General features: G+C 43.9%; 1 protein-coding gene across 1 annotated transcript in view; it reads right to left on the reverse strand.

Moving 5' to 3' along the window:
• Positions 1-26,187, reverse strand: part of LOC123514074 (coiled-coil domain-containing protein 63-like) — a 79,643-nt gene that overhangs the window by 46,614 nt on the left and 6,842 nt on the right. Inside the window, exons 3-5 of the mRNA XM_045271677.1 lie at positions 15,741-15,884; positions 15,316-15,411; positions 11,770-11,855 (exon numbers count right to left, since the gene is read on the reverse strand). Coding sequence (XP_045127612.1) covers positions 11,770-11,855; positions 15,316-15,411; positions 15,741-15,884 — 326 coding nt within the window. The remainder of the gene's footprint in view (positions 1-11,769; positions 11,856-15,315; positions 15,412-15,740; positions 15,885-26,187) is intronic.

Genomic DNA, 26,187 nt, shown 5'->3' on the forward strand with positions numbered 1-26,187 from the left:
TTGCCGCTTAGGAGACACCCTTATTATTGCTGGGACTTCGTTGGGCAGAAAATGCCTTAATTCTCAGGTGCAGGCAACGAGTGAGTTTCAGGATTATTATAGTTACTGTCCGGTCGGAAGCGACAAGGAATCATGTATGATTGCACATGAATGCATTTGCTTTTGTGGGATACCTACATCACAGTATAACATAAGAAGAAACAAGAAATGAAGAAAACATGGATATATACGATAGTTAGGCAGCACGCAGTGTGTTGTGTGTTTTCGTAAACTCAGATACTGACCCAGCCATAAAAAGGGATTAAAAGGTTCAAAGGTTCAAATTGAAAACAGTTTTAGTGACCCAGGCAAGGATATCAGGTAAACATCATGGGGACAGACATGATGTTGGTACCGCACATGTGGGCTTCACGAGGGTTTTTACTCGACTGATGAACGGTACATTGGATGAATGTGTTGTTATAGGTCAAGACACGCCCCCCTCAGGTCTCTGAAGGGAAGCTGGAGAGGAATGGGACAAAGAGAGGCGAGAGATGAAAGGAGAAAGGAGAAACAGCTGATGCTCTGAGCTGCTTCCATCTGTAGCCGGAGAGACGGAATGGGCCTTTTGCATATCATATAACAGTAAGTGGAACTTATAAGTTGCAATGTAGTCTTTGAGGTAAATTGGAAAGGAGGAATAATGATAGGATTTTTAGTTATTAGATAATATGTTTAAATATCATGTGTGTATACTTTGAATCAATATGACGCCGATATGTCCATTACGTATTATGAATGGAAAAAAAATCGTGTACATCTCTTTACGTACTTTGCTATGCAGACTCATTACTGAGACAGTTACGTGAATGGTGTTGTGTCGTGGATATATCAAGAATTGTCATTATATTCAGTGGTAAGTTACTTTGTCTATATTCGTGAACGAAGTAAGGTATATGTATATTGTAATGTATTTAGTGGTGTGTTAAGTTGGTTGTTTGTATTCATGTACTAAGCAAAACTAATTCTCACATATGGGTATAACTGGGTTGAAAAGGCGAAGTTGTAATTACTGCATGAGATTCACTGATAAATGAAGCACATTGTTCTGATATTGTCATAACGGTATAAGGATATAGTAGACGATGTTGAGGTAAAATTTGTTATAAGGATACGTTATAGTAATAGTGATATAAGAATATGTAGATAAAGAGAGAAAAGTTGGAATTATTGCACGAGTCATTCATGTTCAGTGGTCAGTTACGTTGTATTTGTATCCGAGATTGGAGTGATTCTTATGTAAGGTTATAATAGAAAATTATAATGAATTGCAGTGATAAAAGCGACAGAAGAAATTGTGATAATTTTTGTTAAGTAAAGGTAGAAAGAAGTTCTTGCGTATTTATAAACAATAGTCACGTAATTTGTGTAACGTCGTGCAACAGCTTGGATCACATGGTGGAAGCGGTGGGATGTAAATGTTGCACAAATTGTTGCATTGCAAAAAAAAATAATGCAAAATGTTACAAATTTTAATCACAGGATTGGCGCATATTGAGCGGAAGACGAAAGTAAATTGATTGAAAGTTCACTAAGTAGATATTGTCTTGATAAATGTCATGGTTATATAATATTAATGAATATAATTATCTCTTTTTGTCTGAAGATAAGTTTCCTGTGATGATCGTAAGTGATGCGAATAAATCCCTATATTTGATTTATAAATTAATTTCAAAAATTATTAAACATTATTTTTTGCGTGTACCGAGTTCTTTTGTGAATTGGATATTTTGAGAATATATTTTGAGAAGATAAAATAAAAGCAATATATTGAGACGGTTACCAGTCGCTTGTTTCACTTGAGGCTTTACAAAACAACGGGGAAATTAAGAAAATATACACATTAGATAGAAAGGTATGATAAAAAATAAGACAAAGAGATGCTAACGTTCGTGTACAATATAATCAGCGTAACATGGATGGAGGAAGTTCAGACACCCGCCGAAACGATAATTTACTCCCAGCGAGATCTATTATTACTAGTTCAGGGGGAGCTGTGAACATTCCATTAAAGATGATTGTGATATCGGTGAACGTTTCCTTTTGTGTCTCACAACTCTAGGGGGCAGTCACAGCCTGCCCTCTAAAAACAACTCTCCTTCTTCGCACATGCACTTACCACACACACACACACACACACACACACACACACACACACACACACACACACACACACACTTTAAACTCAAAATCTAAAATAGTGACTCCAAATCCAGCCACGGAGTCCCCTTCTGGGGAGGGAACCAAAAATGTCCCCAGGTCGGACTGGTCTCTCGGTGGTGACCCAAAATGTATTGACACCTACCTCGAATTTTTCTTCAATAACTTCTGCAATATTCGCGGTCTTAGGTCTAATTTTCAATCTGAGGAACACCACCTATCCTCTACTAAACCTCATCTTATTTTCCTCACCGAAACACAGCTGTCTGAGGCAACTGACAGTAGTCCCTTTTCCGTTCCCTCCACCTTCCTCTATCCTTATTTTTCGTATCAAAGCTGGATGTTGCGTCTGTGTGAGCAACGACGTACTTGTCCTAAAAGGATGACCGTTCTAATCACTCTAACTACCTTCTTTTCGCTTTAATCTCTTGTTTGTCTAGAGTTTTTAAATCAGTCTTCAGTAGGAAAACTCTTAAACATCTGTGACTTCACAATCTCTTATCTTCCGTCAAGAAGGCTCTATTGGTAATTTTCTGGTCATCCTCTTTTAGAGATTTCGGTGAAACTTTTGCTGTAGCGTTAGACATATCAAAAGTTTATAATAGAGTCTGGTACAAAGCTTTGATTTCAAAGCTGCCCTCCTACGGTTTCTATCCTACTCTCTGCAAATCTATCTCAAGTTTCCCTCCGACCGTTTTATTGCAGTCGTGGTAGAGGGCCACTGCTCTTTTCCTAAATCTATTGACAATGGTGTACCTCAGGGTTCTGTCCTGTCACCCACTCTCTTTCTGTTATTCCTTAATGACCTTCTTAACCAAACTTCTTGCCCTATCCACTCCTACGCTGATGATACCATCCTACATCTTTCCACGTCCTTTCAGAGATGACCAGTCCTTCAGGAAGTCAACGGATCACTCAGGGACGTCAAAGAACGCTTGACTTCTGATTTTTCAAAGATTTGTGATTGCGGCAGAGAAAACGTAGTAGTTTTCAATACCTCAAAAACTCAATTCCTCCATCTATCAACTATCCCCTCTTCTTCAATGACACCCAACTGTCTCCCTCTTCCACACTGAATATCCTCGGTCTGTCCTTTACTCATAATATTAACTGGAAACTTCACATCTCATCTCTTGCTAAAACAGCTTTTATAAAATAGGCATTCCGAGGCGTCTCCGCCAGTTTTTATCGCCCTCCAACTGCTAACTCTGTACAAGGACCTTATCCGCCCTTGTATGGAGTACTCTTTGCATGTTTAGGGAGGGGTTCCAATCACAGTTTTACTAGATAGGGTGGAATTAAAAGCTTTTCGTCTCATCAACTCCCCTCCTCTGAATAACTGCCTTCAGCCTTTTTCTCAACGCCGAAGTGTTGTATCTCTTTCTTTTATCGCTATTTTCATGCTAACTGATCTTGCTAACTGCATGCCTCCCCTCCTCCTGTGGCCTCGCTGCACAAGGCTTTCTTCTTCCTCTCATCCTTATTCTGTCCAACTTTCTAACGCAATAGTTAACCAGTACTCTCAATCATTCATACCTTTCACTGGTAAACTATGACACTCCCTTCCTGCATCTGTATTTCCGACTTCCTACGACTTGTCTTCTTTTAAGAGGGAGGTATCGAGTAAGGATCGACCGATTATCGGCCAGGCCGATTATTGGCGCCGATATTAAGCTTTTTGTCGCATATCGGTATCGGCCTTTTTTTTTTTTAACGACGGCCGATAAGAAATAAATATAAAACTTGGTCATTTTGACTGTGATGCAGCCGCGCCTCTCCGTCTGCTGTCACTACTGTCTCCAGCATTGTCCCACCCCCAGCACCATCTGATTGGTTACAAGCAGAGGCACGGTAACAACCAATCAGCAATGAAAGCTGTGTATGCACAGTGCTTACACACACGGTGGAGGACAAGGGACATACAAGGAGGAAGTTGTGGTGTGGGTTAAAGTCGTGGGCAGATCTAGGGGGTGGTTACTTGGGCTCAAGCCCCAAATGTTTTTCCAAGACCCCAGGAACTGATCTGGGATCTGAGGAAAAGAGTAGTCTGAATATAATGTGCACTGCACATTACACTGAATTCTGAAGTCTTCTCCGTTCCTTTCCCCCCCAGATGGGAACCGCCTTGTCGTGGTGGGGGGGCTTGCGTGCCCCTGTGACCTGGCGAGCTAGGCTAGAGGGGGCTTAGGCCCCTGCTCTGCCCTTTCGAGGGGGAGAGGGCTACCCATGCTAGTACGGTTGCCAGTGAGGGGCCAGACTAAATGGTTCCTACGTAGGCTGCCAGTGGACCAGCGGAGCCACCCGCTGGAGGGATCGCCCAATAGGGGCTGTCCTGTGCTGGATGGTTGGGTGTCCAGGCTGGGATGCTTTGGGAGGGGGGTCTCAGCTCTGTCGTGGATAAACATTCGTATCATGTGGGGCTTATTTTTAAAACGACTGGTCCGCATGGGGACGAGGTACCCCGTCCACGGCAGCCAGAGCTTCCTCCTATTGTAGTCCCAGTAGGTGGTTTCCCTTGCCCCTGGAGCCAATTTTTGTGTAGTTTTTTTTATATGGGAAAACACAAAAAACATTCAGGTTCTCGTGAGGTGGCTGACCTGGCCCACGAGACGCCATCTTCAGGTCTGAGTAAGGAAGAGGATTCTCCTCCACAAGGGCCTCCCACAGCAGTCTCCTGTTCTGGAAGTTCTTTTGAGGGATGCATTTCTGCTGCATATGACTCTCTTGTAATGGTAAATGTTAATCCATCATTTTCCTATCATGCCTTGCACTCACTTCTCAAGGCGTATGGTACGGTTGTTCGCATTCGACTGGTTTATGATAAGGACTTTCCTTCTAACCGCTGCTATGTAACGTTTATGTCATGTGATGAAGCTCGTTTAGCGTATGAACATGTAGCATCTCTGCCCCTCGCCGGCCATGGCTTTAAAACTGAATTTCTCCAGTCACGTAATATTTCAGACAGTGACATGGATTACATCCCAAATGTTTTTGAACACTATTTAGAGAATTCAGTTCCAGCAGTCCGCCAGATCCCACCTCCACGTTGGTTTGTGGCGTACTATAGAAATGGGCGTGAGAATTTCATCCATGCCTCCCGGTACCTGTCCAAAGAAATCGGCACGATTCCTGAGGGGAATCTGAAAAAGTATGGGAAGGGGGTGCTTGTGCGAGCAAAAGATCTTACGCAAGCTAGGATGTTGCAACATCTCCCATGCCCTTCTGACAGCATGTTTGAGACTGTTAAGGCTCATCCCACCTTTAACTATAGTAAAGGTTGTGTTTATAGCCAAGACCTCTATGAATTCCCAGAAAAGGAAATACTAGCAATGTGCCCTAGCTCAGTACAAAAGGTGACTAAGATGAGGAACTCATCCACCCTTCCTGACCGTGTTAATATCGGTCCTATGAACCTTAGGGTGAGGCGCTTTGTTTCTCGCCCTCTTCAGTGCTTCTCATGCTATGGGTACGGTCACGGGAAAAGCTCGTGTAAGGAAGCTTCCCAATGTGGTAATTGCTCTGCACTCGACTCGCATTCAGAGGAGCATTGCAATGGTGCAGCTTATTGTTTTCATTGTCGTGATGCTCACCAGGTACGTTCCAGGCAATGCCCCAGGTATCGCCTGGAGCAGGACATTCAACAGCTTGCCAATAGTTAGTTTATCAGCCTCGGTAGCGCCCGCCGTGAACTCCTGTACCGCCAGAAGGATGGTACTGGTGCGACATCCTATGCTTCTGCCTGTCCGAAGACAACTCCTCCTGCTACCTCTCGCTCTGTTGGGGCGGGTGGTACTGTTTATCTGGCTAACAGGTTTGCCATTTTGGCTGATGACTCGGTTGAGTCATCTCTTAGAAGTGACGAGAAAAATACGGACTTGAACAAAGTCACCCATGTAGTAGATGTCCATTTGCCACCTGTATCTCCTAAGCCTTTCAAGGGTCTAACTAAGCGGCACCGCGGCTCTGCGGAGTCGTTAGATTTAGCTCAGCATAAGCAGTCTAAGTTTTCTCCCGGTGCTTATAATCGTGAGTCCTCCAGGGACCGCTCTACTAGGGTAGCTCCAGTAGTTTCTGTCCAGCCTTCTGTGACGCCCTCCGTCTCAGATCGGCCTTCTTATGATGAGGACGGTCTGATCATGGAGACGTCCGATGATATTGTCATAGCCGTCCCTCGTGGACCAACTGTATCGGAAAGTGCAGTCCTGCCTGATCCTCGTCCTCCGAGGACCAGTAAAAGTGATGATAGTTCGCATCACCCACCGATAAGCCGAAAGGCTGAGGTCCAACGACCCGGCACACCTCAATTCCCGGTGTCTTCTCGTCGTTTGATTATTTCTAGTCAGGTCAGTCACGGGCAGCCTCAAAAGGCTCGCTCGTCCACTGCACCCAAATAGTCGTCTTCAAGCTTCTACAATGGAACTGTAGAGGCCTTCGCGCCTCGTGGGGGGAACTCCGAGCTTTGCTGTCGGAGTTCTCTCCAGCCTGTGTAGCTCTACAAGAGACTATGATAGGTGATAGTACTTATTCTAGTCCTCCTGGCTATCGTGCCTTTTTTAACATTCCTTTCCCTGACCAGGGCCACCACGGTGGCACAGCTATTCAAGTCCGTCAGGATATATCTGTTATCCCATTACAACTTAACTCTCCCCTTCAGGTGGTTGCTGTTAATGTCTTTATGGGACGACTGTACACCATCTGCAGTTTATATCTCCCTCCTCGGCTTCCTGTCTCCAGGGGTGAGCTTGACGGCCTGGTGCGTCAGCTGACTCCGCCTTTTCGTTTGTTGGGAGATTTTAACGGCCGTCACCCATTGTGGGATGAAGGTGCTAGTAATCCTCGTGGGGTTTTAATCGGTTCTTTTATTGAGGATGAGGGATTGGAGATTTTAAATTCTGGGGATGTTACACATTTCCACACTCCTACTGGGACTTTTACAGCTATCGATCTTTCTCTTTGTACATCTAATTCTTTCCTTGATTTTAATTGGCGAGTCCTACCGGATTTACATGGTAGTGACCACTTTCCGATTTTATTGCAATCTGTGAAATCTGAGCCACAGTCCCGGCCACCACGCTGGGTTTTAGACAAGGCAGATTGGCGTCGATTCACAGACCTTAGCTCTTTTATTCGTCCGCTGGCTGACTTTTCTACTTGTGCTGAGGCTGTTGATTATTTTACTGATTTTTTATTTCTTTAGCCCTTAAGACAATCCCTAGGACGTCAGGTCACTTCACTAAGCGTCCCTTTCCTTGGTGGAACGCAGCATGCACTGCAGCGGTAAAAGAGAAACGGGCAGCTTTCTCTCGTCTCCGGCGACATCGTGGGGACCCGCAGTGCCTGGAAGCTTTTCGGCGATGCCGAGCTCGGGCCCGCCGCATTTTGAAAGAGGCACAAAGAGCCTCGTGGAAAGCCTATGTCTCTTCCATAAACGTCCGCACCCCTCTTACGGATGTCTTCAACAAAGTCCGCCGAATTGCTGGGAAGTATTCTGCTCCTTCCCCACCAATTTTGTTGTCTGCTGGGCGAACGGTGGCAGACCCTAGGAATGTCGCTGACCTCTTCGCGGAGCACTTTGCCAGTGTTTCCCAGAGGCATCCTGCAGCTCCGGGCGCACGTCACCGCCAGAGAATGGAATCTCTCGGCATAAACTTTTCTTCCGCTGGAGGAGTCTTATAATGTCCCTTTCTCTGCTTCCGAGTTGCGGACTGCTTTGTCCCAGTGTCACGACTCTTCTCCTGGGCCAGATGATATACCTTATGCCTTCTTGCGCCACATGTCTGACACTGCTTTTAACTTTCTTTTAAATCTTTATAATATGATTTGGCATACCGGTGACTTTCCATCTTCTTGGGCTGTGGCAGTGGTTCTCCCATTTCCGAAGCCTGGGAAAGATAATCTCCAGGCTACGAACTACCGTCCTATATCTTTAACGTCCTGTATTTGCAAAGTGTTAGAAAAGATGGTAAATATAAGACTCATGTGGTATTTGGAGAGGGGAAGTACTTGTCACCGGTACAGTACGGCTTCCGAAAGATGAGGTCTACTACTGATGCTCTTTTATCCCTAGAGTCTTCCATTTGTGAGGCCTTCGCTAATCACCACCATCAAGTAACAGTCTTTTTTGACCTGGAGAAGGCCTACGACACGGCTTGGTGTCATGGCATTTTACAGTCTTTGTTTAATTTTGGCCTTCGGGGCCACCTTCCTATTTTTATCCAGCAGTTTTTATCCAGACGTTTTTTACGGGTTCGAGTTGGGAGTGTTCTCTCCGATGCTACAGCTTTAAATGACGGTGTCCCACAGGGAAGTATTCTTAGTGTTACGCTATTCGCAGTTGCAATAAATGGTGTTATAGATACTCTACCGGATGGCGTTCACAGTTCTTTATATGTGGACGACTTTGCATCTCTTTTGCTGCTTCTAGGATGTCACTGATTGAGCGCAAGCTCCAACTGGCGATCAATAGGGTGTCCAGTTGGGCCAACATGAACGGTTTTCGATTCTCCACCTCGAAGACCGTAGCCATGCATTTTGTCGCAACCGTGGTGTCCATCCAGACCCGGATTTATACCTTGCCAATAGACGCCTCTCATGCGTGGAGGCGACTCGATATCTTGGCCTTTATTTGACAACCGTCTCACCTGGGTTCCCCATTTTCGCTCTCTTAAGGCGTCTTGTCGGCAGGCACTATCCCTTCTTCGGGTTTTAAGTCATACCTCTTGGGGTGCGGACAGGGACACGTTGCTGTTGCTTCACCGTACACTCATACTTCCGAAGCTGGAATACGGCTGTGAGATCTACTCATCCGCAACAGATGCACGACTACGCTCGCTTGACCCCGTGCATCATGCTGGGGTCCGCTTGGCTACGGGTGCATTTCGGACATCTCCAATACCTAGCCTTCTAGTGGATGCTGGTTTCTGGCCGCTCGACCTCCGGCGCCAATCTTCGATGCTCCGGTGTTGGTTTCGCACCCACCGTCTGCCTGATTTTGTCCCTGTGTGTCAATGTTGCGGGACTCGCGCTCGCAGGCGTATGTCACTCGACCGAGTCTCCCTAAACCTTTTGGCCTACGTGTTGCAAATCTCATGGCAGAGTTATCTATCGACCCCACTCCTGTGTACTCTTTCCGTCTCCCGCGAGTTGGTTATTGGCAGCTTCCTGTTACCTCATTATGCCCTGCCATGGATGGCAAGAAGGATTTTCTGCCAGCTCTGTCCCACACACGGTTTTTAGAACACTTTTTTATGCATTATGATGATATCCCTGTTTTTCTGATGGCTCCAAATCCGACTCAGGCGTTGGATTAAGTGTGGTTTTCCTCTTTTATCGGTCTGGCAGCCTTCCTTCAGTGGCATCCGCTTTTATTGCGGAGCTGTCTCCCATAGTCCTAGCTTTACAAATAATTTTTACTCTACTGGTTTCGTCTTTTACAATTTTTAGTGACTGTCGCAGTGCTCTTACTTCTCTCTCTTGCACTATATCCTTTAACCCTTTGGTTTTATCAGCCCTGGAGTGGCTATACCTTCTTACACAACGAGGATATCGTGTTGGGTTCTGTTGGGTTCCTGGTCACGTTGGTGTTCCAGGGAATGAACACGCAGATCGCCTCGCTAAAGAGGCAGCAAGTCGCGCTCCATCTCCTGCGTCTGTTCCGTTTCGAGATGTCTTTCCTCTAATTCGTGAGGCAGTTGCAGCAATCTGGCAGAGGAGATGGCTAACGGGGGTCTCAATCTCGAAAATGGGAGATATCACTATTTCCTCTATCCCTCACTGGACATACACCCATGTTCGAGATCGACGTTTACAGACTTTATTGGCGCGACTGCGTGTAGGTCACACGTACCTTACACAGAGGTACCTGTTGACCAGGGACCCTCAACCTTACTATGATGACTGCTGGTGCCGCTTACCGTGCGGCACCTATTGGTAGAGTGCCCTAGTTTGATAGAGTTACGACACCGCTACCTCTACCGCTGTCGCGGTAGAGATAGTGGTGTCTATTATATCTCAAAGGTCCTTGGACCAAAGTGTCTGGCCCAAGGCCATGACGTTTTTAGATTTTTGGGAGAAGCTGGCCTTCTCCCAAAGCTGTGAATTTTATTTAATTTTATTATATGTATTTTAATGTTTTATGTATATTATTGTAGCTTTTTGTTTTCAATTACCATTAATCTTATCGTTTTTACTTGTTTTAGTTATTTTACGATTTGTTTTAAACCCTTTTGGTTTTAATTAAATAGTTTCATCCGTTCCTTTTGTCCGCTTTGAACTGGTGGTAAGTTGAAGTGAAAGAATTGTAGTTTCGGTGTGTGTGGCAGCGAAAAAAATATAAAAATCAGCGTATGCACCCTCGGGGCTGAACCCCGGATCATCTACAATCCTAGATCCGCCTCTGGTTAAAGTTTGGAGGACAGCTAACTGTTTGTAGCGAGCAATGTCATAGAAACGTTTACAGGAGTAACTTGTGTAGATTTCTCACATGCCCCCCCCTCTCCCCACTCCCAAACCTCTTATTCGTTTCCTGTATTCTCTCGTCTTGATAAACTTATAAGGCAAATAAAACATGTTTATATATATATATATATATATATATATATATATATATATATATATATATATATATATATATATATATATATATGTATACATATACTGCAAATGAATATCGGCTCCAAGTATCGGTTATCGGCCTCCTTGACTACTAATAATCGGTATCGTCCCTGAAAAAGCCATATTGGTCGATCTCTAGTATTGAGGCATTTGCTCCGTAATTTTGGTTGACGCTTTTCCTCTTTGTAGAAAGCCAGCACTCAAGTGGGACTTTTCTTTTTAATCTTTTCTTTTTTTTTCGCTCTTGGCCTGGCTCTCTTTCCTACATAAAAAATAAAAAAAATTAGGAACTGGCTACAAAGAAGAAAAATCCTAACACAAATAGTCAAGAGAAAAGTATCACTGACAAACTCGAGAAAGAAACTCTACTCGATTTTTTTTTATAGACGACGAAATTTTGAAAATTATTTCTCATCTTATTTATATTAAAAAAAACAAAAAACTAACCCGTTTCAGCACTCACTTTTCAATCAAAGTGATGTCAACAACAACAACTACCGCCACTGAAGAAGAGTCTTTGATCTGAAATACCGATCTGGCTGGACAGATAACTTATGGAGAAGTCATCGAAAATACCATTAGTGTTTGAGAAATTTGTTACAGACAAAAAATTTGCAGTATTGAATTAACCTTCGCAAGTGGCTAGTATCTGATCCCCAGTGTGTATTACATAGTCCACATACTACTGGCAGCCGAGTTTTTTTTATCATTGAATTTTAGTAAAGTCCTTTAGGAATTATGATTAAATTTAGTATTATTACTTCCTCATGTTTTGTGGACACATAAATGTATAGCCGCTTTAACTGAATTTTAGGGACTATTGCAATTATATTTTGAAAAAAACAGAAGAAGCAAATTTAGATGTAATAATACTGAAAACACAAGAAAAAGGAAATATATTCATGTTTTTAAATGATGAAAAAATTACTACTCAGGTGTTGTCAAAGACATAATTACCGTTCTGAATAAGCTTTTGTTACTTGATCCATGATGTCACCTTTCCTTTTGATCGTGACTTCTAATTGCTTCTCCAGCCGCTGGGCCTGCAGAAGACCAGGTATACGTGAGAGAGAGAGAGAGAGAGAGAGAGAGAGACTTATCGGACTGTCAACAAGTAATATCCGATGTTTCAAATTAAAATTAATTAATTTATGGAGAATTGACAATCTGACTTTCTTACCAGATATAAGTTGATTGGTATCAAATATAATTTGTTTCGAACCTGGTACAAAACGACCATGAAGAAAAGACCAGGGGCACGAAACGACCTTACCAACGCTTTACAAAAGCAGGACATAAGGGAGTTGGATTGAAACTGACCTGTACAGAGTTTCAGAATGGGAATCATAAAAGTAGTGATCCAGGCAGGTGGCATGCAGCTGGTCTCCGGTAAATTGTTTGAAATCGCTTACGCGAAAGTAAATTGCTCGAAATAAATTTTTCGTAAAAAAAGAAACTCAAATTATTAATTGTTCGAAAGACAGATTTCTCGAAAAAAAAGTGGTTTAATGAGAAATGTCGAAAGTAAAATGAGAAATGAAAAAAAAAAGATATAAAAATACAACTTTATTATTCTCAACTGAACAAGGAGGAGGTAGTAGACACCTACGAAAACGATAATCTATTGCCAGAAAGGTGTAATAGCTCTATTTCAGGGGGTTCTGTGAACCTTCCATTAAAGCTAGTTGTGATCTCGCTGAATGTTTCCCTTTGTGTCTCAGAACTCAAAGGGGCAGTCACAGCCTGTCCTTTAAAGACTCTCCTTTTTCTCACAAAACTACATGCACTTACCACACACACCTTTCACTTAAAACTCAAAATTCAAGTCCCCTTATGAGGAGGAGACCAGAAATGTCTCCAGTTCGGACTGCTCTCTTGGTGAAGACCGAAAATGTCTTGACACCTCCCTCAACTTTTTTTTTTCACTAACTTCTGCAACATTCGCAGTCTTAGATCTAATTTTCAATCTGTAGAACACCACCTCTCCTCTACTAAACCTCATTTTCTTTTCCTCACTGAAATGCAGCTGTCTGAGGCAACTGACAGTAGCCCCTTTTCTGTTCCCTCCTGCTTTCTCTATCGTCATTTTCGTTCCAAAGCTGGACGTTGTGTCTATGAGTGCAACGACTTAACTTGCTCTCGTGCCCACTCTCTTGAATCTTTGGAGTTTTCCACCATCTGGCTTATACTTAATTGTCACTCTAATTAAATTTATCTGTGCTGTTTATCTTTTCCATTACTCCTCTGACTATAGCAAATCCTTGGAGCACATTCTATCACTCTATCCTTTCGCGGAGATCTCCATCCTTGGAGATTTCAATGTTCACAACCAGCTTTGGCTTTCCTCTCCTTTCACTGACCATCCTGGTGAACTAGCCTTGAACTTTGTTATCCCCCATGACCTAGAGAAACTGGTGCAACACCCTACTCGTATTCTTGGATAAACGCCTAACATTCTTGATCATTTCTTAACTTGTATTCCTTCTGCTTATTCTGTTACCCTGCCTTCTCCGTTGGGCTCCTCCGATCACAATCTCATATCTGTAACTTGCTCTATTTCTACAATTCCTTTTCAGGATCCCCCTAAAGCGGAGGTGCCTCTGGCGTTTTGCTTCTGCCAGTTGGGGGCACCTGAGGAAGTATTATGCTGATTTTCCCTGGATTGACTACTCTCTCCGTGTCAGAGACCCATCTCTTTGTGCTGAACGTATAACAGAAGTGATAGCGTCTGGCATGGAGGCGTACATTCCTCATTGTTTTTGTCAACCTAAACCTTCTAAACCTTGGTTTAACACAGCCTGTTCTCGTGCTATACATGGTAGAGAGGTTGCCCACAATAGATACTTGAGCTTTTCATCTCATGAATCTCATGCACTTTATGTTTCTCCCTTGAATCATGCCAAGTCTGTTCTTCAACTTGCTAAACATTCCGTCGTAAGTAGTAGAAAATGCCAAAAAATCTTTCAAACTCTAACTGTCGTGAGGCATGTGAGGCATCTCGCGTGGCAGATGAGGCATCAGCAGAGATGAGCGTAATAAACACAGGCCGTCAGTGATTAACAACCAGGATCTCCACAAAAGGTCTTGGTATGGCAGTCTAAACCCACCGTGACAAAAGGATAGCTGACAAACAAAAAAAACCTGACATGGATATATGAGAAATAAGGGAGTATAAAAAAGAAAAAAAATCTTAGGTGCGGTAATCAGATGTCCCTAAAAGATATGAGAAATACAATGAAAAGTACGCATGCTACAAGGGAATCCATGGAAAACATGGTGAATGAGAGGTATGTGACCCAGTGAACAATAAAATGTATACGTGTTATGAAAAGTAACCGAGGGAATTCAGAGAACAAAGGAAAAATAGGGTAAATCAGAAACATGATATCCAGTGCTGAATTGAAATGTAACAATGGTCACAGTACACACACAAAAAAAAGAAAAAAATCAAATGTAATGGTGAGCATATATATGGAGAGTAACTGATGAGGTTGGCAAAGAAAGAGGGATTTAGCTTCTACTTCTAGACATTCTGGTGTGAGCACCACATCATGAAGCCTTAGGTTGTCATCTGCCTTACCTTATACGTGAGTAGCTAATTCTTAGAGCATTTTACTTGGTGCTTCGTGGTCTTGTAATGTATAATGTATTATTTTTAGACATTTTTTGTGATCGTTTGCATGTAGTGATCACTGAATTAATGGTGTAGTGATATTATAATGTTACTGGTGTTAGATGTATGACATGCTGCCGTGCTAAATGTCATGAGAGCTTGAGATGAGTAACTAAAGAAGTAAAGAATCTGTAGTTGGAGTTTACTCGAGTATAGTGAAAAAGATTTTTAAAGAGATATGTGGTCGTGTTGGTTTAACATTTGTTTTTATGTGTAATTGTTACGCTTGCTTATAAGTTATCCGATTAAAAGTTAGTTTTGAACTCCATTTGTGAATGCTACACGGAAGAATCTACTAGCCTTAGTCACTTGGCTGGGCTCGACTTTGCACACAGAGGTACCTTACTGTATGAAGCAAGAATATCTGCATGCATTGGCCACAATTTTCACAAGAAGCAAAAGAGGCATATAAAGAAGGATCCTTCCCTATACTCTTGAGCCAGAGGCACTGACAGTTTTACTCATTTAGTTAGCTAGTATTGCATTATATATGGAAATATATACTGTTAATATTACTTAAGATAGAATTAAAGTTTTTATTTTTCATGTAATGAAAAGGAAAGTGTGCTGAGTCGCATATTCAATCAGTTACTAATCAGCACTACCGATTTCTCTCGAGACCGTATGTTTATATATGGAGTCACAGCTCAGAATATTCTCCTTTTTTGCTGCCATAATGTTATACAATGAAATGCTCGAGGTTTATGTGTAAAATTCGAGGAGCTAGTTCTCGTGAGAACTGTTATATTTCTGAAAGATGCAATGATAAGCGGTGTATACTGTAGAGTAAATGTATGCCAACTTCCAGGCAATATGATACTTGTACTTACTTGTAACATAAACTTGTCTCGCTGCTTCAGAAGGTTCTCTAGGTTAGATCTCAACACGCGGTTGTCGGCCAACACTGCATTCAACCGCACTGTCGCCTGGAAGGTTATTAAACAAGGCCTCACTCTTGGACAACACTTGAGCTTCTTTGGGAAATGTTTTTTTTTTTTTTTAACTTTTCCACTCCAATAGAAGAAGTAAATAAAATTAATTAGCAGCACCAACAACAAAGAATCAAGATGGATAAATTTTAATTTTCCAGCCGGTACAATTGGAAAAAATGACTGAAGAGTAAATATACAAATAGATGTCTCGGAATGGTTTGTGAGGAAAGAGATAACAAAAAAATTGTTAGCGTTAAAACAGAACGCAGTCACCAGTACTTTATTTCAATAGATGGCTTAGTGTCAGTCTAGAAAATACTAACCTGCTGGATACGATTCTGTAGCCCCTTGTTGGTCTTAAGGGCTGCCAGACGTCGTGCCTCCAACTGCCGGCCTGATGGAACACGCAACCTCAACTCTCGCAGTCTTTTCTCTGCTGTCGTGATGGAAGTGTCTAGATCCCGAATCTGGAATACATACATTTTAATTATCCACCTTTAGATATTGAGTATTTAGGATGCAGGGCACTCCGTAGAAAAGTACCCTGCATTTGGTCTGATCACATAATTAGTATGTAACGGAGTAGGGAACGGTCTCATTAAGAAGTGGCAAGAGTAACAAAACCAGCGTATTATGCTATCAGGCTTTGCTTTGGCTATATATGATTATACCCAGCTATCTTATACTTAACCTCCTGTATTAAGCTGGTTAACGAAATTTATCAGGAGGAATACACTTAACATGATTAGCGTAAGAATTGCAGTAGAAGATAGTAAGAGATGCAAAATTTCTGCAATAAGAATCGAGTCAATTAGACTCGAGGAGAGCCTGTTTCCACCCAATATTCCTCATATGGAACATTGTTTCTGAAGCTTCAGGAAACGTGTATTAAATAATTACGATCTAATTACCAACATGTATATATAATTGAAGACACCAAATAGTTAATGCTGAAGAATTGTTATTCTTCTGTTAGTTACTTACTGCACAATATAAATGTAAAGTTTGAGAAAAAATGATGTTACATCATCACTAGTACATAAACAAGTCAAGAAAATTATTTCAACTATGCTGTACGTATGACTGCTTCACATCTTTTATTACTAGAGTAGCAAAACTGTGATGCATTTCCATTTTTTTTTTTTTTACCATGTGGGCTTTTCACAGGAATTTATGGGCTAAAGGGGATACGTATTAAGGGTACCTCCTATTTCAAAGCCCACCCGCTAGGAAACCGTTGCCCCAAGTGAGGAAGCCCAACCTACACTCAGACCGTAGACAGGATTCGAACCCGTGCGCTTGGAGACCCCTCGGATCCCAAAGCACGCACGGATCCACTGTACCATGGAGATCTCTTTTGATTCAGAGACAATGGAGGATCTCTCTTCGTTCAGAGACGTTATTCGTGCTTTTTTTTATACATATATTCGAGATGACGATCTCAGATTTTTGTTGACTAGATGTGTTGAATAACACCACGAATCAGTGTCACTTCTTTAGCTTTTTGGCTTTCACTCAAGACTAGTTTCTACTGAGAAATGTAAGTATTCTTAACGCAAGTTTTATCCAACATTCTCAATGTTTCATACATTTTTCTGGTAAACTCGGGAACTCTCTGCCTGTGTTTGTACTTCCAACTTTCTATGATCTGACTTCATTCAAGAGGGAGGTTTCAAGACATTTGTTCCAGTCCTTTGGCTAATTCTATCGGCTCTGTAAGGATACTGGCGACTGAGTGGGCCTTTGTTCTTTATATTTTTTGTTGCCCGTAACCAGGCCTCCTCACCTACATGGAAAAAAAAAAAAAACGTTTCCTCCACCTTGCGATGGAAGCAAGATGTTCTCAACATGAAGTTCAGTTATCCTTCGCGCCAGAACGGTTACGCGGAAGATGGCAGCAAGTTGTGACGTAGTTATGACGTCTGTTCAACACAAGTTGACGGTGAAAACGAGGCTTCTGATCATATTAATTAATTTAACCAGAAAGACGAACTGTTCAACAGAAAAGCGGAAAAAATCGGCAAACTTTTTGAGGTCTTGACGCATGTGATTTGCTATCAGGTTCTGAAATAATTCCTCTTCAGTCCTCAATTCAAACATTAAATGATTCTTAACCTTTTTTCTGTGTACATTTCGAAAAGAAAGTCTTCATTTTCGGTCTCTTTAGTTATAAAACTATCGTCCTATAGCTTTAATCTCTTACTTGTCTAAAGTTTTTTTTTTTTTAATCTATCCTAAATAGGAAGATTAATCTTCCTATCTGATCGCCAATATGGCTTCCGTCAAGGTCTACTGGTGGTTTTCTAGCTTTTCTTAATAAGTTTTGGACCGAAATCTCTAAAAAAGATTTTGATATCCGTTAGACATATCAAAAGCATCAAAAGCTTTTGATAGAGTTTGGCATAAAGCTTTGATTTCCAAACTGCCCTCCTATGGTTTCAATCCTTCTCTCTGCAACTTTATCTCAGGTTTCCTTTCCGACCGCTCTATTGCTGCTGTGGTAGATGGCCATTGTTCTTCTAAATATATTACTAGTGGCGTTCGTCAGGTTTCTGTCCTGTCACTCACTTTCTATTATTTATTAATGAGCCAAACTTCTTGCCCTATCCACTCTAAGCTGATGATACCACCCTACATCTTTCCACGTCCTTTCAGAGACGACCAACCCTTCAGGAAGTCAACAGATCACGCAGGGATGCCACAGAACGCCGGACTTTTGATCTATCTAAGATTTCCGATTGGGGCAGGGAAAATCTAGTAGGTTTCAATGCCTCAAAAAACTTAATTCCTCCATCTAACAACTCGACACAACCTTCCAGACAACTATTCCCTTTTCTTTGATGACAGTCAACTCTCTCCCTCTTCTATACTGAATATTCCCAGTCTGTCCTTTACTCATGATATTAACTGGAAACTTCACATCTCATCTCTTGCTGAAACAGCTTCTATGAAGTTAGATGTTCTGAGATCTGATCCAGTTTTTTTTTTTTTTTTTTCGCCCTCCAACTGCCAAATCTGTACAAGTGCCTTATCCGCCCCTGTATGGAGTACTCTTCACTTGTTTGGGGATTCCACTCACCCAGTGTTATTAGATAGAGTGGAATCAAAAGCTTTTCGTGTCATCCACTCCCCTATTCTGACTGATTGTCTTTAGCCTCTTTCTCACCGCCGAAATGTTGCATCTTGTTCTATAATTTATCGCTATTTTTATGCCTATTGTTCTACTGATCTTCTTAAGTTTTGCCTCCCCTCCTCGTCACCCCCAGATAGAAACCGCCTTGTCGTGGTGGGGAGGCTTGCGTGCCCCTGTGACCTGGCGAGCTAGGCTAGAGAGGGCTTAGTTAGGCCCATGCTCTGCCCTTTCGACGGGGAGAGGGCTAACCATGCTAGTAAGGTCGCCATTGAGGGGCCAGACTAAATGGTTCCTACGTAGGCTGCCAGTGGACCAGTGGAGCCACCCGATGGAGGGATCGCCCAATAGGGGCCATCCTGTGCTAGATGGTTGGGTGTCCAGGCTGGGATGCTTTGGGAGGGGGGTCTCAGCTCTGTCGTGGACAAACATTCGTATCATGTGGGGCCTGTTTTTAAAACGACTTGTCCCCATCGGGACCAGGGCCCATTGAATTATAGGGTCCTCCACTCGCAGGACTGGGTAGCCGTGGGCGGGACCAAAGCTCTGTGACGTCACGGGGAGCTCTGCTGGGAGAGAGAGAGAGAGAGAGAGCGCGCGCGCACCTCCCAGCAGAGCTCCCCGTGACGTCACAGAGCTTTGGCCCCGCCCACGGCTACCCAGTCCTGCGCGTGGAGGGACCCTATAATTCAATGGGTCCTGATCGGGACGAGGTACCCCGTCCACGGCAGCCAGCGCTCCCTCCCATTGTAGTCCCAGTAGGTGCTTTCCCTTGCCCCTGGAGCCTTTTTTTTGTGTAACTTTATACATATGGTGAAACACAAAAAACTAACTGGTTCTCGTGAGGTGGCTGACCTGGCCCACGAGACGTCATCTTCAGGTCTGAGTGGAAAGGAGGATTCCCCTCCACAAGAGCCTCCTGCAACAGTCTCCTGTTCTGGGAGGTCTTCTGAGGGACGTATTTCTGCTGCATATAACTTCCTTGTGATGGTAAATGTTAACCCATCATTTTCTTATCACGCCTTGCACTCACTTCTCAAGGTGTATGGCACGATTCTTCTTCGCATTCGACTTGCTTACGATAAGGACTTTCCGTCTAATCGCTGCTATGTAACGTTTCTGTCATGCGATGAAGCCCGTTTGGCAGTAGAACATGTAGCATCGGGTTTTAAGACAGAAATTTTCCACTCTCGCAGGATTTCGGACAGTGACACGGACTACATCCCAAATCTTTTTGACAACCATTCAGAGAATTCAGTTCCTCAAGTCCGCCAGATCTCGCCTCCACGTTGGTTTCTGGCAGTAGAACATGTAGCATCGGGTTTTAAGACAGAAATTTTCCACTCTCGCAGGATTTCGGACAGTGACACGGACTACATCCCAAATCTTTTTGACAACCATTCAGAGAATTCAGTTCCTCAAGTCCGCCAGATCTCGCCTCCACGTTGGTTTCTGGCGTACTATAGAAACGGGCGTGGGAATTTTATCCCTGCCTCCCGGTATCTTGCCAAAGAAATCGGCACGATTCCTGAGGGGAATCTGAAGAAGTATGGGAAAGGGGTGCTCGTGCGAGCTAAAGATATTACGCAAGCGAGGATGTTACAATATCTCCCATGCCCTACTGACAGCATGTTTGAGACCGTAAAGGCTCATCCTACTTTTAATTATAGTAAAGGATGTGTGTACAGTCAGGATCTCTATGAATTTCATGAGGAGGAAATACTGGCTATGTGTCCTAACTCAGTACAAAAGGTGAATAAGATGAAGAATTCCTCCAATATGGTCCTTCTCACCTTTTTGGTTCCATCCTTCCTGACCGTGTTCATATCGGCCCTATCAATCTTAGGGTGAGGCGTTTTGTTTCCCGCCCTCTTCAGTGTTTCTCATGCTATGGGTACGGCCATGGAAAAAGCTCCTGCAAGGAAGCTCTCGATGTGGTAATTGCTCTGCTCTAGACTCACATTCTGAGGAGCATTGCAATGCTGCTGCTTACTGTTTCCATTGTCGTGATGCTCACCAGGTACGTTCCAGGCAATGCCCTAGGTATCGCCTGGAGCAGGACATTTTACAGCTTGCTAACAGTCAGTTTATTAGCCTTGGTAGTGCCCGACGCGAACTCCTTTACCGCCAGAAGGATGGTACTGGTGCGACATCCTATGCTTCATTGGCCGCTCGCTCTTCAGGTGAGTCTGCCGGTCCGAAGACAACTCTTCTGCTACCTCTCGCTCTGTTGGGGCGAGTGGTCCTGTTCATTTGGCCAATAGGTTTTCCCTTTTGTCCGATGACTCGGTTGAGTCATCTCTAAAAAGTGACGAGAATAATACGGACTTGACCAAAGTCACCCATATAGTAGATGTCCATTTGCCACCTGTATCTCCTAAGCCTTTGAAGGGCCTGACCAAACGGCACCGTGGCTCTGCGGAGTCGATCGATTTAGCTCAGCCTAAACAATCTAAGGTTTCTCCCGGTGTACGTGACCGTGAGTCCTCCAGGGACCGCTCTGCAATGGTAGCTCCAGTTGTTTCTGTCCAGCCTTCTGTGACGCCCTCCGTCTCAGATCGGGCTTCTTGTGATGAGGACGGTCTTAGCATGGAGACGTCCGATGATATTGTCACAGCCGTCCCTCGTGGAACCACTGTATCGGAAAGTGCAGTCCTGCCTGATCCTCGTCCTCCGAGGACCGGTAGAAGTGATGATGGTTCGCATCACCCACCGATAAGCCGAAAGGCTGCGGTCCAACGACCCGGCACATCTCATCTCCCGGTGTCTTCTACTCGTTTGATTATTTCTAGTCAGGTGCATCTAAATAGTCATCTTCAAGCTTCTACACTGGAATTGTAGAGGCCTTCGCGCCTCGTGGAGGGAACTCCGAGCTTTGCTGTCGGAGTTCTCTCCAGCCTGTGTAGCTCTACAAGAGACTCTGATAGGTGTTAGTACTTATTCTAGTCCTCCTGGCTATCATGCCTTTTTTAGCACTCCTTTTCCTGACCAGGGCCACCACGGTGGCACAGCTATTCTAGTCCGTCAGGATATAACTGTTATCCCGTTACAACTTAACTCTCCCCTTCAGGTGGTTGCTGTTAAGGTCTTTATGGGACGACTGTACACCATTTGCAGTTTATATCTCCCTCCTCGGCTTCCTGTCTCCAGGGGTGAGCTTGACGGCCTGGTGCGTCAGCTGACTCCGCCTTTTCTTTTGTTGGGAGATTTTAACGGCCGTCACCCATTGTGGGATGAAGGTGCTAGTAATCCTCGTGGGGTTTTAATCGGTTCTTTTATTGAGGATGAGGGATTGGAGGTTTTAAATTCTGGGATGTTACACATTTCCACAGTCCTACTGGGACTTTTACAGCTATCGATCTTTCTCTGTGTACATCTAATTCTTTCCTTGATTTTAACTGGCGGGTCCTACCAGATTTACACGGTAGTGACCACTTTGATTTTATTACAATCTGTGAACACTATGCCACAGTCCCGACACCCACGCTGGGTTTTAGACAAGGCAGATTGGCCTCGACTCACAGACCTTAGCTCTTTTATCCGTCCGTTGGCTGACTTTTCTACTTGTGCTGAGGCTGTTGATTATTTTACCGATTTTTTTATTTCATTAGCGCTTCAGACAATCCCTAGGACGTCAGGTCGCTTTACTAAGCGTCCCGTTCCTTGGTGGAATGCAGCATGCACTAAAGCTGTGAAAGAAAACGGGCAGCTTTCTCGTCTCCGGCGACATCGTGGGGACCCGCAGTGCCTGGACGCTTTTCGGCGCTGCCGAGCTCGAGCCCGCCGCGTTTTGAAAGAGGCACAAAGAGCCTCTTGGAAAGCTTATGTCTTCCATTAATGCCCGCACTCCTCTTACGGATGTCTTTAACAAAGTCCGCCGAATTGCTGGGAAGTATTCTGCTCCTTCCCCACCAGTTTTGTTGTCTTCTGGGCGAACGGTGGCAGACCCTAGGACTGTCGCCAACCTCTTCGCAGAGCACTTTGCCAGTGTTTCACGGAGGCATCCTGCAGCCCGGGGTGCACGTCACCGCCAGAGAATGGAATCTCTTGGCATAAACTTTTCTTCCGCTGGAGGGGAGTCTTATAATGTCCCTTTCTCTGCTTCCGAGTTGCGGACTGCTTTGTCCCAGTGTCATGACTCTTCTCCTGGTCCAGACGACATTCCTTATGCCTTTTTGCGTCACATGTCTGACCGTGCTTTTAACTTTTTATTAAATCTTTATAATATGATTTGGCATACCGGTGATTTTCCATCTTCTTGGGCTGTGGCAGTGGTTCTCCCATTTCCGAAGCCTGGGAAAGATCATCTCCAGGCTACGAACTACCGTCCTATATCTTTGACGTCTTGTATTTGTAAAGTGTTAGAAAAGATGGTAAATGTAAGACTCATGTGGTACTTGGAGAGGGGGAAGTACTTGTCATCGGTACAGTACGGCTTCCGAAAGATGAGGTCTACTACTGATGCTCTTTTATCCCTAGAGTCTTCTATTTGTGAGGCCTTCGCTAATCACCACCACCAGGTTACTGTATTTTTTGACCTGGAGAAGGCCTACGACACAGCTTGGTGTCATGGCATTTTACGTTCCTTGTTTAATTTTGGGTCTTCCTTCCTATTTTTATCCAGCAGTTTTTATCCAGACGTCTTTTACGGGTTCGAGTGGGGAGTGTTCTCTCCGATGCTACTGCTTTAAATGACGGTGTCCCACAGGGAAGTATTCTTAGTGTTACGCTATTCGCAGTTGCAATAAATGGTGTTATAGATACTCTACCGGATGGCATTCACAGCTCTTTATATGTGGACGACTTGTGCATCTCTTTTGCTGCTGCTAGGATGTCACTGATTGAGCGAAAGCTCCAACTGGCAATAAATCGGGTGTCCAGTTGGGCCAACATAAACGGTTTTCGATTCTCCACCTCAAAGACCGTGTCTATGCATTTTTGTCGAAATCGTGGTGTCCATCCAGATCCCGATTTATATTTAGCCAATAGACGCATCTCGTGTGGAGGCCACTCGATATCTTGGCCTATTGTTTGACAACCGTCTTACTTGGGTTCCCCATTTCCGTTCTCTTAAAGCGTCTTGCAGGACGGCACTATCCCTTCTTCGGGTTTTAAGTCACACCTCTTGGGGTGCGGACAGGGACACTTTGCTGCTGCTTCACCGTACACTAATACTTCCTAAAGCTGGAATACGGTTGTGAGATCTACTCCTCTGCAACGGAGGCACGGCTACGTGCTTGATTCCGTGCATCATGCTGGGGTCCGCTTGGCTACGGGTGCATTTCGGACATCTCCAATTCCTAGCTTATTAGTGGATGCTGGTTTCTGGCCGCTCGACCTCCGGCGCCAATCTTCGATGCTCCGATGTTGGTTTCGCACCCACCGTCTTCCTGATTCTGTCCCTTGTCTGTCAATATTGCGGGACTCGCGTTCGCAGGCGTATGTCACTCGACCGAGTCTACCTAAACCTTTTGGCCTTCGAGTGGCAAACCTCATGATAGATTTGTCCATCGATCCCACTCCTGTCTACTCTTTCCGGCTCCCACGAGTTGGTTATTGGCAGCTTCCGGTTGTTTCATTATGCCCTCCTGCCATGGATGGCAAGAAGGATTTTCTGCCAGCTCTGTCCCACACACGGTTTTTAGAACACTTTTTTATCCATTCTGATGACATCCCCGTTTTTACTGATGGTTCCAAATCCGACGCAGGCGTTGGGTTTAGTGTGGTTTTCCCCTCTTTTTATCGGTCTGGCAGTCTTCCTTCGGTAGCCTCCGTCTTTACTGCGGAGCTGTCTGCCATAGTCTTAGCTTTACAGATTATTTTACTCTCCCGGTTTCGTCTTTTACAATTTTTAGTGACTGTCGCAGTGCTCTTACTGCTCTCTCTTCTTTTATTTCCCATCACCCATTGGTTTTATCAGCCCTAGAGTGGCTATATCTACTTACCAGAAGAGGATATCGTGTTGGGTTCTGTTGGGTCCCTGGTCACGTTGGTGTTCCAGGGAATGAACACGCTGACCGCCTCGCTAAAGAGGCAGCAAGTCGCGCTCCATCTCCTGCCCTGTTCCGTTTCGAGATGTATTTCATCTAATTCGAGTGGCGGTTGCATCAATTTGGCAGAGGAGATGGCTAACGGGGGTCGCAACCTCAAAAATTGGAGATCACTACTTCCACACTCCCTCTGTGGACATACACCCATGTCCGGGATCGCCGTGCACAGACTTTATTGGCGCGACTTCGTATAGGTCACACGTACCTTACACAAAGGTACATCCTGACCAGGGACCCTCAACCTTATTGTGATGACAGCCTGGTGCCGCTTACGGTGCGGCACCTACTAGTGGAGTGCCCCAGTTTGACTGACTTAAGACACCGCTACCTCTACCGCTGTCGCGGTAGAGATAACGTGTCTATTATATCTCAAAGGCCAGAGTGCCTGGCCCAAGGCCATGACGTTTTAGTTTTTGGGAGAAGCAGGCCTTCTCCCAAATATGTGATTTTTATTTAATTTTATTGTATTTACTTATTTGTTTATCTATTTTAGATACTTTTAATTGCATTATTTTAATTGCTTTTAGTTAGTTTTTTACGATGTTTTTACTATTATAGTTTTTAATCCCTTTGTTTCCTTTTCTTTCATATTTTCTTTTTACCTTTTTGTAACGGCGCCATATGACCTCAGATGTTGAGGCGCCTAAACAAAATCCATCCATCCATCCCTGGGCGCAGGTCACCGCCAGAGAATGGAATTTCTCGTCATAAACTTTTCTTCAGCTGAAGGGGAGTCTTATAACGTCCCTTTCTCTGCTTTCGAGTTGCGAACTGCTTTGTCTCAGTTTCATGACTCTTCTCTTGGTCCAGACGACATTCCTTATGCCTTTTTGCGTCACATGTCTTTCCGTGCTTTTAACTTTTTATTAAATCTTTATAATATGATTTGACATACCGGTGATTTTTCATCCTCTTGGGCTGTCGCAGTGGTTCTTCCATTTCCTAAGCCTGGGAAAGGTCACCTCCAGGCTACGAGCTATCGTTCTATATCTCTGACATCCTGTATCTGTAAAGTGTTGGAAAAGATGGTAAATGTAAGGCTTATGTGGTACTTGGAGAGGGGGAACTACTTGTCATCTGTACAGTATTGTTTCCGAAAAATGAGGTCTACTACTGATGCTCTTCTATCCCTTGAGTCTTCTATTTGTGAGGCTTTTACTAATCACCACTACCAGGAAACCGTTTTTTTTTTTTTTATCTGGAGAAGGCCTACGACACAGCTTGGTGTCATGGCATTTTACGTTCGTTGTATAATTTTGGCCTCCGTGGCCACCTTCCTACTGTTATTCAGCAGTTCTTATCCAGACGTTTTTTACCTGTTCGTGTGGGGAGTGTTCTCTCCGAGGCTACTGCTCTAAATGATGGCGTCCCACAGGCAAGTATTCTTAGTGTTACTCTATTTGCAGATGCCATAAATGGTGTTATATATACTCTACCAAATGGCGTTCACAGCTCCTTATATGTGGACGACTTGTGCATCTCTTTTGCTGCTGCTAGGATATCACTGATTGAGCGAAAGCTCCAACTGGCAAACAATCGGGTGTCCAGTTGGACAAACATAAATGGTTTTCCTTTCTCCACCTCAAAGAC

This window comes from Portunus trituberculatus, chromosome 5 (genome assembly GCF_017591435.1).
Source record: "Portunus trituberculatus isolate SZX2019 chromosome 5, ASM1759143v1, whole genome shotgun sequence".
NCBI classification, from domain to species: Eukaryota; Metazoa; Arthropoda; class Malacostraca; order Decapoda; family Portunidae; genus Portunus; species Portunus trituberculatus.